Below are 13,524 nucleotides of genomic sequence, written 5' to 3'. Positions count from 1 at the left end.
TCCCACATGCCGCGGAGCGGCTGGGCCCGTGAGCCAGGGCCGCTGAGCCTGCGCGTCCGGAGCCTGTGCTCCGCAACGGGAGAGGCCACAACAGTGAGAGGCCCGCGTACCGCAAAAAAAAAAAAAAAAAAAAAGAAAAAAAAAAAAAATTTATTGGTGTCGAGTTGATTTACAATGCTGTGTTAGTTTCAGGTGTACAGCAAAGTGATTCAGTTTTATATATATACATTCTTTTTCAGATTCTTTTCCCATATAGGTTATTTCAGAATACTGAGTAGAGTTCCCTCTGCTATACAGCACGTCCTTGTTGATTATCTATCTTATATATAGTAGTGTATATACGTTAATCCCAAACTCCTAATTTATTCCTCCCTCCCCCACCTATGATAACATCTTCAATAACATAGTACAATTGTCAAAACCAGGAATTAACATTGTTACACTGCTATTAATTAAATGCAAACCTTTCTCAAATTTAACCAGTCTTTTGCCTAATGTTCTTTTTTCTTTTCCAGGATCAAATTTCAGTTCTTATATTGCACTTAGCTGTTGTGTCTCCTTACTCTCCTCTAATCTGTGGCAGTTCCTCCCTTTCTCCTACTTTCCTTGTCTTTTATGATGGCATTTTGGATGAGTTCTAGTCTGTCATTTTGCAAAATGTTTCTCAATTTAGGTTTGTCCATGTTTACTCATCCTTAGATTGAGATTATACATTTAAAAAGATAATACACAGAAATGATGTTATGTTCTCAGTGCATGGTATCACTATATCTTCTTACTGGTGATGTTAATATTGATAACTTGGTTAAGGAGGTGTCTGCCAGATTTCTCCATTGTAAATTACTATTTTTTCTTTTATAATAAATACACTGATCTTAAGTATAGAGTTCAACGAGTTCTGACAAATGCATACATCTAGATAACCCACACACCTAAGACATGGAACATTTCCATCCCTCTAGAAGGTTTGCTTATGTGGCTTCCTAGCATCCTCTCCATAGTAACATCCCAAAAAGCAACTCTTCTGATTTCTTTGATGTATTTCTGGATTCTCTCTGCTAAAATTTGTTAAGGATATTTGGATCTATGCCCATGAATTATATTGGTCTATAAATTAAACTGTCTTTTAATGTGCTTGTCTTGTTTTGGTATTAGGATTATTCTGGCTTCAAAAAAAAGTTGAAAGATACTTCCCTTCTGTTTTCTGAAAGAGTTTATGTAATAATGGTATTACCGTTTTCCCAAATATTTAATAGAATTCATCACCGTAACTATCTGCACCTTGAGTTTTGATGGTGGGTAGGTTTGCAGCAATGAATTCACATTGTTTAATAGATACGTGCTTATCAAGATTTTCTATTTCTTTGTGGGTATTTTTTTTTTACATCTTTATTGGAGTATAATTGCTTTACAATGGTGTGTTAGTTTCAGCTTTATAATTAAGTGAATCAGTTATACATATACATATGTTCCCATATCTCTTCCCTCTTGCATCTCCCTCCCTCCCACCCTCCCTATCCCACCCTTCTAGGTGGTCACAAAGCACCGAGCTGATCTCCCTGTGCTATGCGGCTGCTTCCCACTAGCTATCTATTTTACGTTTGGTAGTATATATATGTCCATGCCACTCTCTCACTTTGTCACAGCTTCCCCTTCCCCTTCCCCGTATCCTTAAGTCCATTCTCTAGTAGGTCTGTGTCTTTATTCCTGTCTTACCCCTAGGTTCTTCATGACATTATTTTTTCTTAAATTCCATATATATGTGTTAGCATACGGTATTTGTCTTTCTCTTTCTGACTTACTTCACTCTGTATGACAGACTCTAGGTCCATCCACCTCATTACAAATAGCTCAATTTCGTTTCTTTTTATGGCTGAGTAATATTCCATTGTATATATGTGCCACGTCTTCTTTATCCATTCATCTGATGATGGACACTTAAGTTGTTTCCATCTCCTGGCTATTGTAAATAGAGCTGCAAAAATATGGAACGCTTCACGAATTTGCGTGTCATCCTTGTGCAGGGGCCATGCTAATCTTCTCTGTATCGTTCCAATTTTAGTATATGTGCTGCTGAAGTGAGCACTGTGGGTATGTTTTGATAGTTTGTGTCTTTCAATAAATTTTCCATCTAAGGGGACTTCCCTGTGGCTCAGTGGTTAAGAATCCACCTGCTAATGTAGGGGACACGGGTTTGAGCCCTGGTCCGGGAAGATCCCACATGTCGTGGAACAACTGAGACAATGCACCACAACTACTGAGCCTGTGCTCTAGAGCCTATAAGCCACAACTACTGAGCCAGCATGACACAAGAGTAGCCCCCTCTCTCTGCAACTAGAGAAAGCCTGCACGCAGCAACGAAAACCCAACGTGGCCAAAAGTAAATAAATAAATAAATTTATTTTAAAAAATTTCCATCTAAATTGTCAAACGTATCGGCACAGAGTTATTAACAAAATTGCCTTATCATGTTTTAATGTTTGTAAGATCAGTAGGGCTATTCTCTCTTTCGTTCCTAATATTGATAGTTTGTGGTTTTTCTCTTTCGTCTTGATCTACAGAACTATGGTTTTATCCAAACTGATGATCTTTTCAAATTATTAACATGTGAATGTGTTCTCTTTTTTGTTAGTTTACTTTCTATTTCACTGGCTTCCACTTTTTATTATTTTTTTCCTCTTATATTTGGGTTTCTAGCTTCTAAAGGTAAAAGCTTAGAGTATTAATTTTAAAATTGTATTCATTGTTAATACAAGTATTTAAAGATTACAAATTTCTCTTTCAGTGCTACATTAGTTGCATTCCACAAATTTTGCTATATTGCATCTATAAATTGCTTCCAGTTGTTTCATAATATCCCACATGTCTTTCCACTTACATTACTATCTACAACTCTCAAGGATGAGTGACTCATGATGTCTCCAATACTCTAACACTCAACACGAATACTGCTTCAGTAATTCCTAATATCATACCCTTGTATTCTGAGAATTTCTTTGGGGTACATACCCAGGAGCAGAATTTTTATCATATATCTAACTACCTTGCTTCACTCTATTAATCATTTGAACAATTTACAAAAAACATAGTTTTTTTCTTGATTTCCATGTAAATGGTGTTTCATTTGTGCTTAAAATGCTGGTTTTCTTCTCTTTTAGTCCACATATCTTTATTCTTTTTTCTCTGCCCCATTACAACATTGACTAGAAGTGTTAATCTTTGCCTTAATCCTAGTTTTGAAAAGACTGTATCTTAGACATTTATGGAAAGTATCTTGTAGTTTCCTTTTTTCAGCCTAAGCTCCTTCTTAGTGTACCATGGTATTCATCATTGATGAATATTAAATTTTAACAAAACATTTCTAAATATACTGAGATTATTGTATGGTTTTTCCCCTTTAATATATTTTTGTAATGATTTTTTTTCCAAATTGAATTCAGTGTACATTGCTGGATAAGCACAATCTTGCCATAATGTTTTTAAAAATATATTGCTTTATATGTTTTTCTCTTTTTTTGGAATATATGTTCAGAAATGAGATTAACTTGTTATTTTTCCTCTCTTGTTATATCCAAATCTTGTTTGGGCATTAAAGTTATACTGGTCTCATAAAGTTGTGGAACAATCTCTGATATTTAGTTTTCTGGAAAACTTTGTAATTCTGTCCCTTGAATCTTTGGTATGTTTCAACTCGAAAAATAGCTGGGTGTGTGAGAGTGTGTATGTGTACATGTGATTATTTAACAGTAATATGTCAATTTTCTTCTTTTGATTTGATCCAGTTTTTGTAAGTTTCATTTCTCTAGGAAGTTGTTCATTTATTTAAAATTTCAAAATTGGCACATACATTTGTTCATTTTGTTTTCTTAATAGTTAATCTCTGCTTCATCTAGAGCTCTACTCCTTTTATTCCTGTTATTATTTTTAGTTTCTCTCCTTGTCATAAACATTTCATTTTACTTTTTTTTATCTCAAAGAAACATCTTAAAATTTCTGCAATGATTTGTTTTCTTTATTTTCTTCTAACTTATTGTGTTTTAATTATTTTATTTTATGTAACATTAAATTGAATGCTTTCTCTTTATATTAATCATATAAAGCTGACTGCCACCAACAAAAAGAACCTCAGTCAGTAAATTTCCAAAACAGAAACCTCCTTCTTTCTCACTTTATATCCAATTAACTTACATTCTGCAAAATGTTTTTCAAACTCAAACCCCTCTGATTACGTAGGGCTTCAGAGTCCTTCACACAATCTTTGTATCCAGGCTTCAGGCAAAGAAAAGAGAGCATGTGTGGAAAAAGCTCTTTATTCCTCAGGGATGGCAGTCATTGCATCCATTCACATTTATTTTTTTTTATTTTTTATGTTTTTCGGTACGCGGGCCTCTCACTGCTGTGGCCTCTCCCATTGCGGAGCACAGGCTCCGGACGCGCAGGCTCAGCGGCCGTGGCTCACGGGCCCAGCCACTCCGCAGCATGTGGGATCTTCCCGGACCGAAGCACGAACCCGTGTCCCCTGCATCGTCAGGTGGACTCTCAACCACTGCGCCACCAGGGAAGCCCTATTCACATTTATTGATGAGACCTATTGTTTGGCCACAAATCTCTGTAGTAAAACTGGGAAATGTAGTCTAGCTGTGGACTAAGCAAAAAGAAAACACAAATATTGGTCAGCATTGGGCCAGTCGTGGCAGAGTCCATAATTGTACTCACCAAATATCCACTTTCTCCTTCTCTCCATGCTGACCCCCACCCTGAGAAATATCCCAGAGACATACTCCGTCACTGTATACTGCTCAAAGTCCAGGATCTTCAGGTGATTTACTGTCCTTTTCTTCAGATTTGAACATGATTCCTGTTCCAGCAGCCAATAAGTAATACAACTAGTTATCTGTTCCCTTCCACACACATTGCACAGTGTTAAAACCAGGGACAAAAAAACCCACTCCACAAGCTCTGATTCAGAAAGGGGAAGAATAGGAGACCTAAAACAACCATTATTCTGTGTTAATTCAAAAATCCTCCTGAGCAATCTTAACAGGGACAGTACCCTCCTGTCCTTATTTTGGAGGTGTGAGAAGTTCTTTGCATTCTTAGAATCAAGTAGGTTTTGATTCTACTCTGGAGGGGAGTCTTCTTCTATCTGTGGTTCTCTGGGGCCCCAGACTCTAATTACTGTTAAATTATTCCTCTGTCTGTTGTTAGTCCCACTTTCTTTTCTATTTCATCAGCGTCACCAAGGATAAGGTAGCAAAGCCCTCTTTGACTTTGTCAGCGGCTGCTGACCTCCATAATACTCCCCTGTCCTTTGTAGCCCATCCCTGTTCCAGGTTAGTGGGTCAAGAATGATCAGAATTTGTTCCCCACTAGTCAGTCTGTTTTGACCACAATCTCTTATCCCATTGGAGCTCTGGATTAGGGCTAGGACAGGATTTTACTTACTTTCCCAGTGGACTTGTCTCTCCAGTCTGTAGTGGGTGGTGTGGTACTTGCTCCCCTAGATCCCTCCTTGCTAGGTTGCAGTGGCTTGGCTGCTTTCTTGTCCTCAAAGTGGCAGATGTTGAAAGGTAGCCCTCTCTATAGAGCTACTATCTCCACATTCTGTTGATTACTCCCTCCCCTCTCCTCTTCAGTTCAGGAGTAATAATGGCTCTCTGCTCTTCCTCACCCCAGGGTCAGTTTACCATCCCTCTTTGGACTTCCTTAACCCTACCTATACCTTGGTAAACATGTCTTTATCCAACTCTCCTTGATTGCCTTATGTGAGCACACCCTCTTACTCTTATTGAGACATAAAGGATGATGTAAGCAAACCTGACTTTGAATTCCAACTCTGCCACCGCTTTAAAAACAAGTTTTGTGACACAGTTAGTGATTATTTTGCATAAAATTGTTTTGCATGATATAATACTAACAGTATTTCTTGTGCTTGAGCAAAACTAAAAATATATATAGCACATGAGTTTGTTGGGGTAGGAAGGGAAACTTCCACATTTTAAAATAATGTTTAGTTTTGGTTCTCCCAAAAAGCAGAGCTTGAGACAGTCTTACATGTGTGAAGTGATCCTAGGGAACGAGAGTTGCGGAATTGCAAGAGTAAACTGGGAAAGGAAGACTAATCCAAAGGTGCATTATTGATTTGGTTCTGCTATAAACAACCGGAACTAAATTTCCCTGCAGAGTTTCTGAAGACTAAGAATATGTCTCAGAACTGTCAGTCTAAGGACATTTGAGAGAGGGATTTTTATCCCCTGACTCCTGTCTCTCTAGCTGTTCCAGAAAGGCTGCGTCAGCTCCCACAGCATCCTGTATTGAGACATAAGAGAAGCCCTAGGGCAAAAAGCAAGAAATGAGGAACTGTTAAGATATATCTGAAGACTGCTGGTTGTCACAGCGATAGCCAGAGCCAAAAGGTGGTGGGAATTTTTAAGTTGGCATAAAAGTTGTCCAACCTATTACCACCCCTCAACTTGGTAATTTACATACGCAGAGGTCAATTTACAAATGTTTGTTCAATGAGAACATGCAAACTATTCTTTCATAGTCACTTTAGATTTCATTCATTTTGATAAATACAAAATTGTCAAACTCTCATTCAAGTAAGAATTCTGATTTTTGAGCTAGGAACCTTGATGCCGGGGGAGACTAGGAGGATTGTCCTCTGGGCGCCAAGACACATACTGTTCAAATAAACTGTGACAGTCATAAATGCTTCCTCTAAAACTTTATGGCTTCCATTAGTTTTGCGTATTGATCCAGACTTGCATTTTCCATTTGTTTGATCATTATCATATTTTCTTTTGTGATTGTAAAAATGTCTATAACACTTACAGCATTGCAGAGCACTTGAAATTTTTTTTTAAATGACAAATGTTTATGTGTGACTTTTCCTTTGCATAAGTTTATATCCAAATTTCAGGACTAACATATAATCTAATATATTCTATTTGATCTCATCACTCAAATTTCTAAATTGCCACTCTTCCCCATCCCACTTCTGCCATAATTCTTAGTAGGATTCAGGTGAACTCTAAGATATGACAAATCCTCTTAAAAATAGATGTACTGGGCTTCCCTGGTGGCGCAGTGGTTGAGAGTCCGCCTGCCGATGTAGGGGACACGGGTTCGTGCCCCGTTCTGGGAGGATCCCACATGCCACGGAGCGGCTGGGCCTGTGAGCCATGGCCGCTGAGCCTGCGTGTCCGGAGCCTGTGCTCCGCAACGGGAGAGGAGCCTCTCACAAGAGTGAGAGCCCCGCGTACCGCAAAAAAAAAAAAAATAGATACACTGTTGAGCATCTTTTCATGTGCCTCTTGGCCATCTGTATGTCTTCCTTGGTGAAATGTCTATTTAGGTCTTCCACCCATTTTTCAGCTGGATTGTTTGTTTTTTTGATATTGAGCTCCATGGGCTGTTTGTATATTTTGGAGATTAATCCTTTGTCTGTTGTTTCATTTGCAAATATTTTCTCCCATTCTGAGAGCTGTCTTTCCATCTTGTTTATGTCCTTTGCTGTGCAAAAGCTTTTAAGTTTAATTAAGTCCCATTTGTTTATTTTTGTTTTTATTTCCATTACTCTAGGAGGTGGGTCAGAAAAGATCTTTCTGTGGTTTATGTCAAAGAGTGTTTTTCCTGTTTTCCTCTAAGAGTTTTAGAGTGTCTGGTCTTACATTTAAGCCTTTAATCCACTTGGAGTTTATTTTTGTGTATGGTATTAAGTGGAGTTAGGTAGTGTTCTAATTTCATTCTTTTACATGTAGCTGTCCAGTTTTCCCAGCACCACTTATTGAAGAGACTGTCTTTTCTCCACTGTATGTTCTTGCCTCCTTTGTCGTAAATTAGGTGCCCATATGTGCATGAGTTTATCTCTGGGCATTCTATCCTGTACCATTGGTCTATTATTAGAGAAATGCAAATCAAAAGTACAACGAGGTATCACCTCACACCGGTCAGAATGGCCATTATCAAAAAATCTAGAAACAATAAATGCTGGAGAGGGTGTGGAGAAAAGGGAACACTTCTGCACTGTTGGTGGGAATATAAATTGATACAACCACTATGGAAAACAGAATGGAGCACCCTTAAAAAACTAAAAGTAGAACTACCATATGATCCAGCAATCCCACTACTGGGCATATACCCTGAGAAAACCATAATTCAAAAAGATACATGTAGCACAATGTTCATTTCAGCACTATTTACAGTAGGCAGGACATGGAACCAACCTAGATGTCCATCAACATGTGAATGGATTAAGAAGATATGAGACATACATACAATGCAATATTACTCAGCCATAAAAAGAAACGAAACTGAGTTATCTGTAGTGAGGTGGATGGACTTAGAGTCTGTCATACAGGGTGAAGTAAATCAGAAAGAGAAAAACAAACACCGTATGCTAACGCATATATATGGAATCTAAAAAAGAAAACAAAACAAACAAAAAAACATGGTACTAATGAACATAGTTGCAGGGCAGGAATAAAGAGGTAGACATAGAGAATGGACTTGAGGACATGGGGTGGGAGGGAGAAGCTGGGGCGAAGTGAGAGAGAGGCATGGACATATATACACTACTGAATGTAAAATAGTTGGCTGGTGGGAAGCAACAGCATAGCACAGGGAGATCGGCTCAGTGCTTTGCAATGACCTAGAGGGGTGGGATAAGGAGGATGGAAGGGAGGCTCAAAAGGGCGGGGATATGGGGACACGTGTATGCATATGGCTGATTCGCTTTGTTGTGCAACAGAAACTAACACAGTATTGTGAAGCAATTATACTCCAATAAAGATCTATAAAAAAAAATAGATGTACTTGGTTTGGTTTGGTTTACTTGGCCAGTATTTAAAAGTAAAACTTCACACTTATGAAGAGCATATAAAATGTTAAAACACAACTTAATTTAGTGAAAGTGGACATGCAAATTAACTTTTTTGACAGTTTTACTGAGATAGATGGTTTGTAGAGTCATTATGCTTTGTTGCAAGTTATACGATCTTCTCTTTATAGATTAAATTCCATTTTTATTTTTAAGACCTGTAATTGTTGAATTCAGTCTTGGAAATCAGAGATGCAGAAGCTATTAAACTCTTAAGTCATTGGTAGTACTTTAACTCATTTCAGATTAGGCACTTTTCATGTCTTTTCTCAGTACACAAGGAATATGTGCCACCTGCAGATAACTAACTTGATAACAAATTCACACTTCTAACCTCTCCTTACACCTCACCTCCCAAGGATCACAGGAGTACCTGTCTTTTTCATTTCCTTCTCGTTCCTTCTTCCTCTCCCGCTCAAGATGTGCTTTATTTCGCTTCACAAATTACCAAAACTAATATAAGAAGAATCAGAAAATCTGAACAGCCCTGTGTGTTAAATAAATTAAATTTATAATAATAAAATTCCTCACATAGAGAACTCCAGGCCCAGACGGATTCATTGGTGAATTCTACCAAATATTTAACGGAAAAAAAAAATCCAAGAATATACAAGCTCCTTTAGAAACTAGAGAAATAGTGTGCATTCCACATCTATTTTTATGAGCCAGCATAACCCTGGTATCAAAATCAGTCAACAACTTTACTTGAAAAGAATATTACGTATGAGCATAGATACAAAGTGATAGAGATACAAATTTTAGCTTTATTGCTAGTAAAGCTGTTTGATATACATCTCTCAGGTCTTTGGTCTAGAGTCACACACATCTTTATTTTAATTAAAACAGGTGTGTATTGTACATATTGTTTTATAATATTTTTATTAGATTTTATGCCATGAACATTTTTTCATGTCATTAAATATCCATCTATAACATAATTTTTAGCCCTTCTCAAAGTAATGCCTATCTGTTTAATCAGTTCTGATTGGCTTTATAGAAGTACTACTTCTGAGTATTTTACACATTCCTTGTTCTGTGTATTAAAATGCACACACAATATGAAAAATTCCCTTTATAGTTGAACATAATGTTTTTTTCTTTTAAAAGTTATTTTGGTTTATTTGATCTAAGTTAATCTCTCTCTATCCTTTTTTTTTTTTCGGTACGCGGGCCTCTCACTGTTGTGGCCTCTCCCGTTGCGGAGCACAGGCTCCGGACGCGCAGGATCAGCGGCCATGGCTCACGGGCCCAGTCGCTCCGCGGCACATGGGATCCTCCCAGACCGGGGCACGAACCCGTGTCCCCCGCATTGGCAGGTGGACCCCTCAACCACTGTGCCACCAGGGAAGCCCCCAACCTTTTTATCTTTTAAGAAAAAAATTTAGTAAGAAATTTCCCTGGAAAAAAAAAATAGTGGTTGATTACATTTCTGTCTTCATTTTTTTTTTAATGCAAAAACCACATATTTATTAAGCATATGATTAACTTAAAAACACCAAACCAGTTTGTTTTAAAGTGCTCCTCATCCAAAACCTTGGACAAAACCATCACTCCAAAGTGAACTGAAAAAACAGTTTACAAGGCAGACACTGACAATAGGTATGGACAGGCACTACCAAAAAATGCTATTTGTTCTTTAATTAAATAATGCCATTCTCAAGTTACGTAGGGCAGTCACCTTGACATTCCTTTTTTATAAATATTCATAAATTAAAAATGTCTAGATATTCTAAAGAGCTGCAAACATTAATACCTTACAACAGCAACTTAAGTCTATTTTCGGAAAAAAGCACTAAAATCCTCTTCCATTGCAAGTCATTTATTTCTCTGGTGGAAGTGAGCAAGGTCACTACAATATTAACCTCTTTTCTAGAACAATGTAAATAACAAGGTATGCACATCTTAAATTTGGTAGGTCATAAAAGTTAGGATGAAATCATTTTTTTTGATGCAACAGAAAAATAAATAAGTAAAAATTAAATACTTTAACCCAATATTTGGTATTGTATATGAAGTGTCAACTTCATATACAAAGGACAGCACAGTCTGGTTTTTAAAAAATCCTCAATGTCATGGTATTTGGGGTAAAAATATTTCGAATATTAAATGTTTCCTTTTTGCTTAAAGGAATATAATACAAACACCATCAAGCTGCGACCGTAACTCAGTTTCAGCTGGGGTAAAGTGACCATTTGGTCCATGGCACAAGTTACGTATATCACACTTCTGTCAAACTGAATGAAACCTTAGGTTTATAAGATTTTATGTTTATCAGCTACAATACACACTGACTAAGATGTCAGTCCCTCACAGTTTTTTAGAAAAAAATCTACATTTGTCCTTACAGATGTCAAAATGTTACACCATCATTTGTTCAAAAAACAAAAAGATGCACATTCATACTGCGAAGTTATTAGGAAAATACTCTTGCAAATAAACTATATAAAGATAAAATACACTTCAAAGGTATGTGGGTTGTTTTTTGTTTGTTTGTTTTATAATATTCTATAAAGTGCAGAGTAATCCTAAGGGAAAAATTACTCCCTATAACATAGTTTAATTACAGCAGCTTTTGCAGAGCAATACTTAGAGAAAGGTGGACATTTCCGTTTCCTCAGGAAGAGAAGGATGGAAGAGGATCTTCCAATTCAGATTTTCTTTTGGCCATAAGTCTGCTTTCTTCAGGAATCGTTGCTGATGCCAAATCTCCATTAAGTGTATTTCTTGAACAGTGAACAGGTCTATCTGGGTCTTCGAGAGGAACATCATTACAAAAAAATGTCATGAAAAACCTAGGGTTGAAACAGGAATAAAGACACAGACTTACTAGAGGATGGACTTGAGGCTATGGGGAGGGGGAAGGGTAAACGGTGACAAAGCGAGAAAGAGGCATGGACATATATACACTACCAAACGTAAGGTAGATAGCTAGTGGGAAGCAGCCGCATAGCACAGGGAGATCAGCTCGGTGCTTTGTGACCGCCTGGAGGGGTGGGATACGGAGGGTGGGAGGGAGGGAGACGCAAGCGGGAAGAGATATGGGAACATATGTATATATATAACTGATTCATTTTGTTGTGAAGCTGAAACTAGCATACCACTGTAAAGCAATTATACTCCAATAAAGATGTTAAAATAAAAAAATAAAAATAAAAATAAATAAAAAAAATAAAAATAAATAAATAAAGAGTCTGTATCTGTGTAGGTTCTTCGGCGCCGCTGGGAGATTCGGTGAAGTGTAGACACTGTTTCTTTTATAGAGTGGCTACTCCTCTCTGAACTGCAAGAACCAGGGTGACTGACAGGACGTTTCATCATTCGAACAGGATTAGTTGACACAGGAGAAACTAAGGGATCCAGATGGCACAGCTGAAACATCCCGGGTTTAAACTTGGCATTCGCTATCTTCACACATTCCTCAAGCGTTGTGATGAATGTATTACACGTCGCCCTAAGTAGAGAAGAGGCTTCATTCATGTTCTCTATGCTGGGAGATGAATGATTCTCATCATGGTGAACAAATTCTTGGATCGTATGAACTTGCTTCATTAGGAGGTCACAGTAGAGGCGAAGCTCAGACATTTTGGTTTTCAGAGATTCACTGGTTTCACTTATTTCTTTTTCTTTTTTAGTCCCAGTATCAGACAAACAGGCTTTGGAGCTCCCCAGAACAACCAGCCACCTTTGTCTTTCAGCTGCATTCACTGCCTTCATGTAGAAATGCTGCTCTCCTGGAATGATTAATTCCATTCTTGTGTTGTCTGCTGAATGGACTTTAATTTCACAAACTACCATCTTTATACTTCCTCTGCTCCCTTTGCAAACATCATCTGGTGAATCATAGTAGGGCAGGATTCCATTATCTAAAACAAAACAACGAGGCTGCCAACCTGTGAGATAGTTGGTCCACTTGTATAGAACTCCCTCCATGTTTCAGAGCCCGGTGCCGCGCATCCTCCTGGCCCGGCGCCGGCCGCGGTGAAAGGGGAAACGCGGGGCCTGGGCAGCCCCTCCCGGCCCGCCCGGGCCCCTCCCCCGGCGCCCCCAGAAGGCACCGAGCAGCCCTCAGCCCGCGCGCGCTGCCGGGGCGTGGCGGCCCTCAGAGGCCGGGACGGCGGCCGCCGCGTGGTGCTTGGGGGCCTTGAGACATCCCCGGGCGAGCCCCGGCGGCGACGGCAGCAAGGTTGGGACCGCGGCCGGCCTCCCGCTCGCGCTTCCACCGCCCGGCTGCTCACTTCCGCGCCCCCTCTGTCTTCATATTTTTAAAAGGGGAAATGTTTACCATACTTTAAAGGCTTCTTGAATATCCATCATCAAACATTCTAAGAGCAATTGCTTAGAGGGTATTTTTGTTCACCCAAATTTTAAGCAAGGCTTTAACAATTTTTTGGCAACTCTGTACAACATTGCCGGCTTATTTATGAGCATATATTACCTGTGTACAAATAACAGAACATGTCGTAAAGATATGATGATTTTTCAAATGAACTTATATTTCCTTCATAACCCAGGAAGATTATGGAATAGCTACCTTGATGTACTTCATGAAATAAGGATTGTTTAGCGTCAAATGCAACCGTGTATAAAACAATCTTCCCAATTAGATTCATTCATTGAAGACTCCTGATATCCTTTCAATCTTA

The 13,524-nt window shown here is 38.5% G+C and overlaps 1 protein-coding gene and 1 non-coding gene across 2 annotated transcripts; both read right to left on the bottom strand.

The window, feature by feature from the left end:
• Window positions 1–1,979: 1,979 nt before the first annotated feature.
• LOC113624036 (U6 spliceosomal RNA) lies at window positions 1,980–2,086 on the bottom strand. The gene has a single exon (XR_003434177.1). It is a non-coding gene; the product is annotated as a U6 spliceosomal RNA (small nuclear RNA).
• Window positions 2,087–10,924: 8,838 nt separating this feature from the next.
• On the bottom strand, window positions 10,925–12,921 carry LOC113621082 (pleckstrin homology domain-containing family A member 3-like). Its single transcript, XM_027107851.1, has 2 exons — window positions 12,069–12,921; window positions 10,925–11,655 (listed from the first exon to the last, which is right to left on the bottom strand). The coding sequence occupies exons 1-2, from the start codon at window positions 12,809–12,811 to the stop codon at window positions 11,496–11,498; spliced, it is 903 nt and encodes a 300-aa protein (XP_026963652.1). The 5' UTR covers window positions 12,812–12,921; the 3' UTR covers window positions 10,925–11,495.
• Between the last annotated feature and the right edge of the window lie 603 nt (window positions 12,922–13,524).

Source organism: Aethalodelphis obliquidens, unplaced genomic scaffold, assembly GCF_003676395.1.
Source record: "Aethalodelphis obliquidens isolate GAN/ISIS:26980383/991018 unplaced genomic scaffold, ASM367639v1 scaffold1, whole genome shotgun sequence".
Classification (NCBI taxonomy): Eukaryota; Metazoa; Chordata; class Mammalia; order Artiodactyla; family Delphinidae; genus Aethalodelphis; species Aethalodelphis obliquidens.
Note: the sequence above shows the minus strand (reverse complement) of the source record. Positions and strands in the feature narration are given on the sequence as shown.

Bases quoted from the DNA above. Each gene is read 5' to 3' on its own strand.
- LOC113621082 (XM_027107851.1), bottom strand. From the start codon at position 12,811: ATGGAGGGAGTTCTATACAAGTGGACCAACTATCTCACAGGTTGGCAG. The intron at 11,656-12,068 runs TTTATTTATTTA...CATGACATTTTT, and splicing joins ACCTACACAGATACAGACTC to TTGTAATGATGTTCCTCTCG.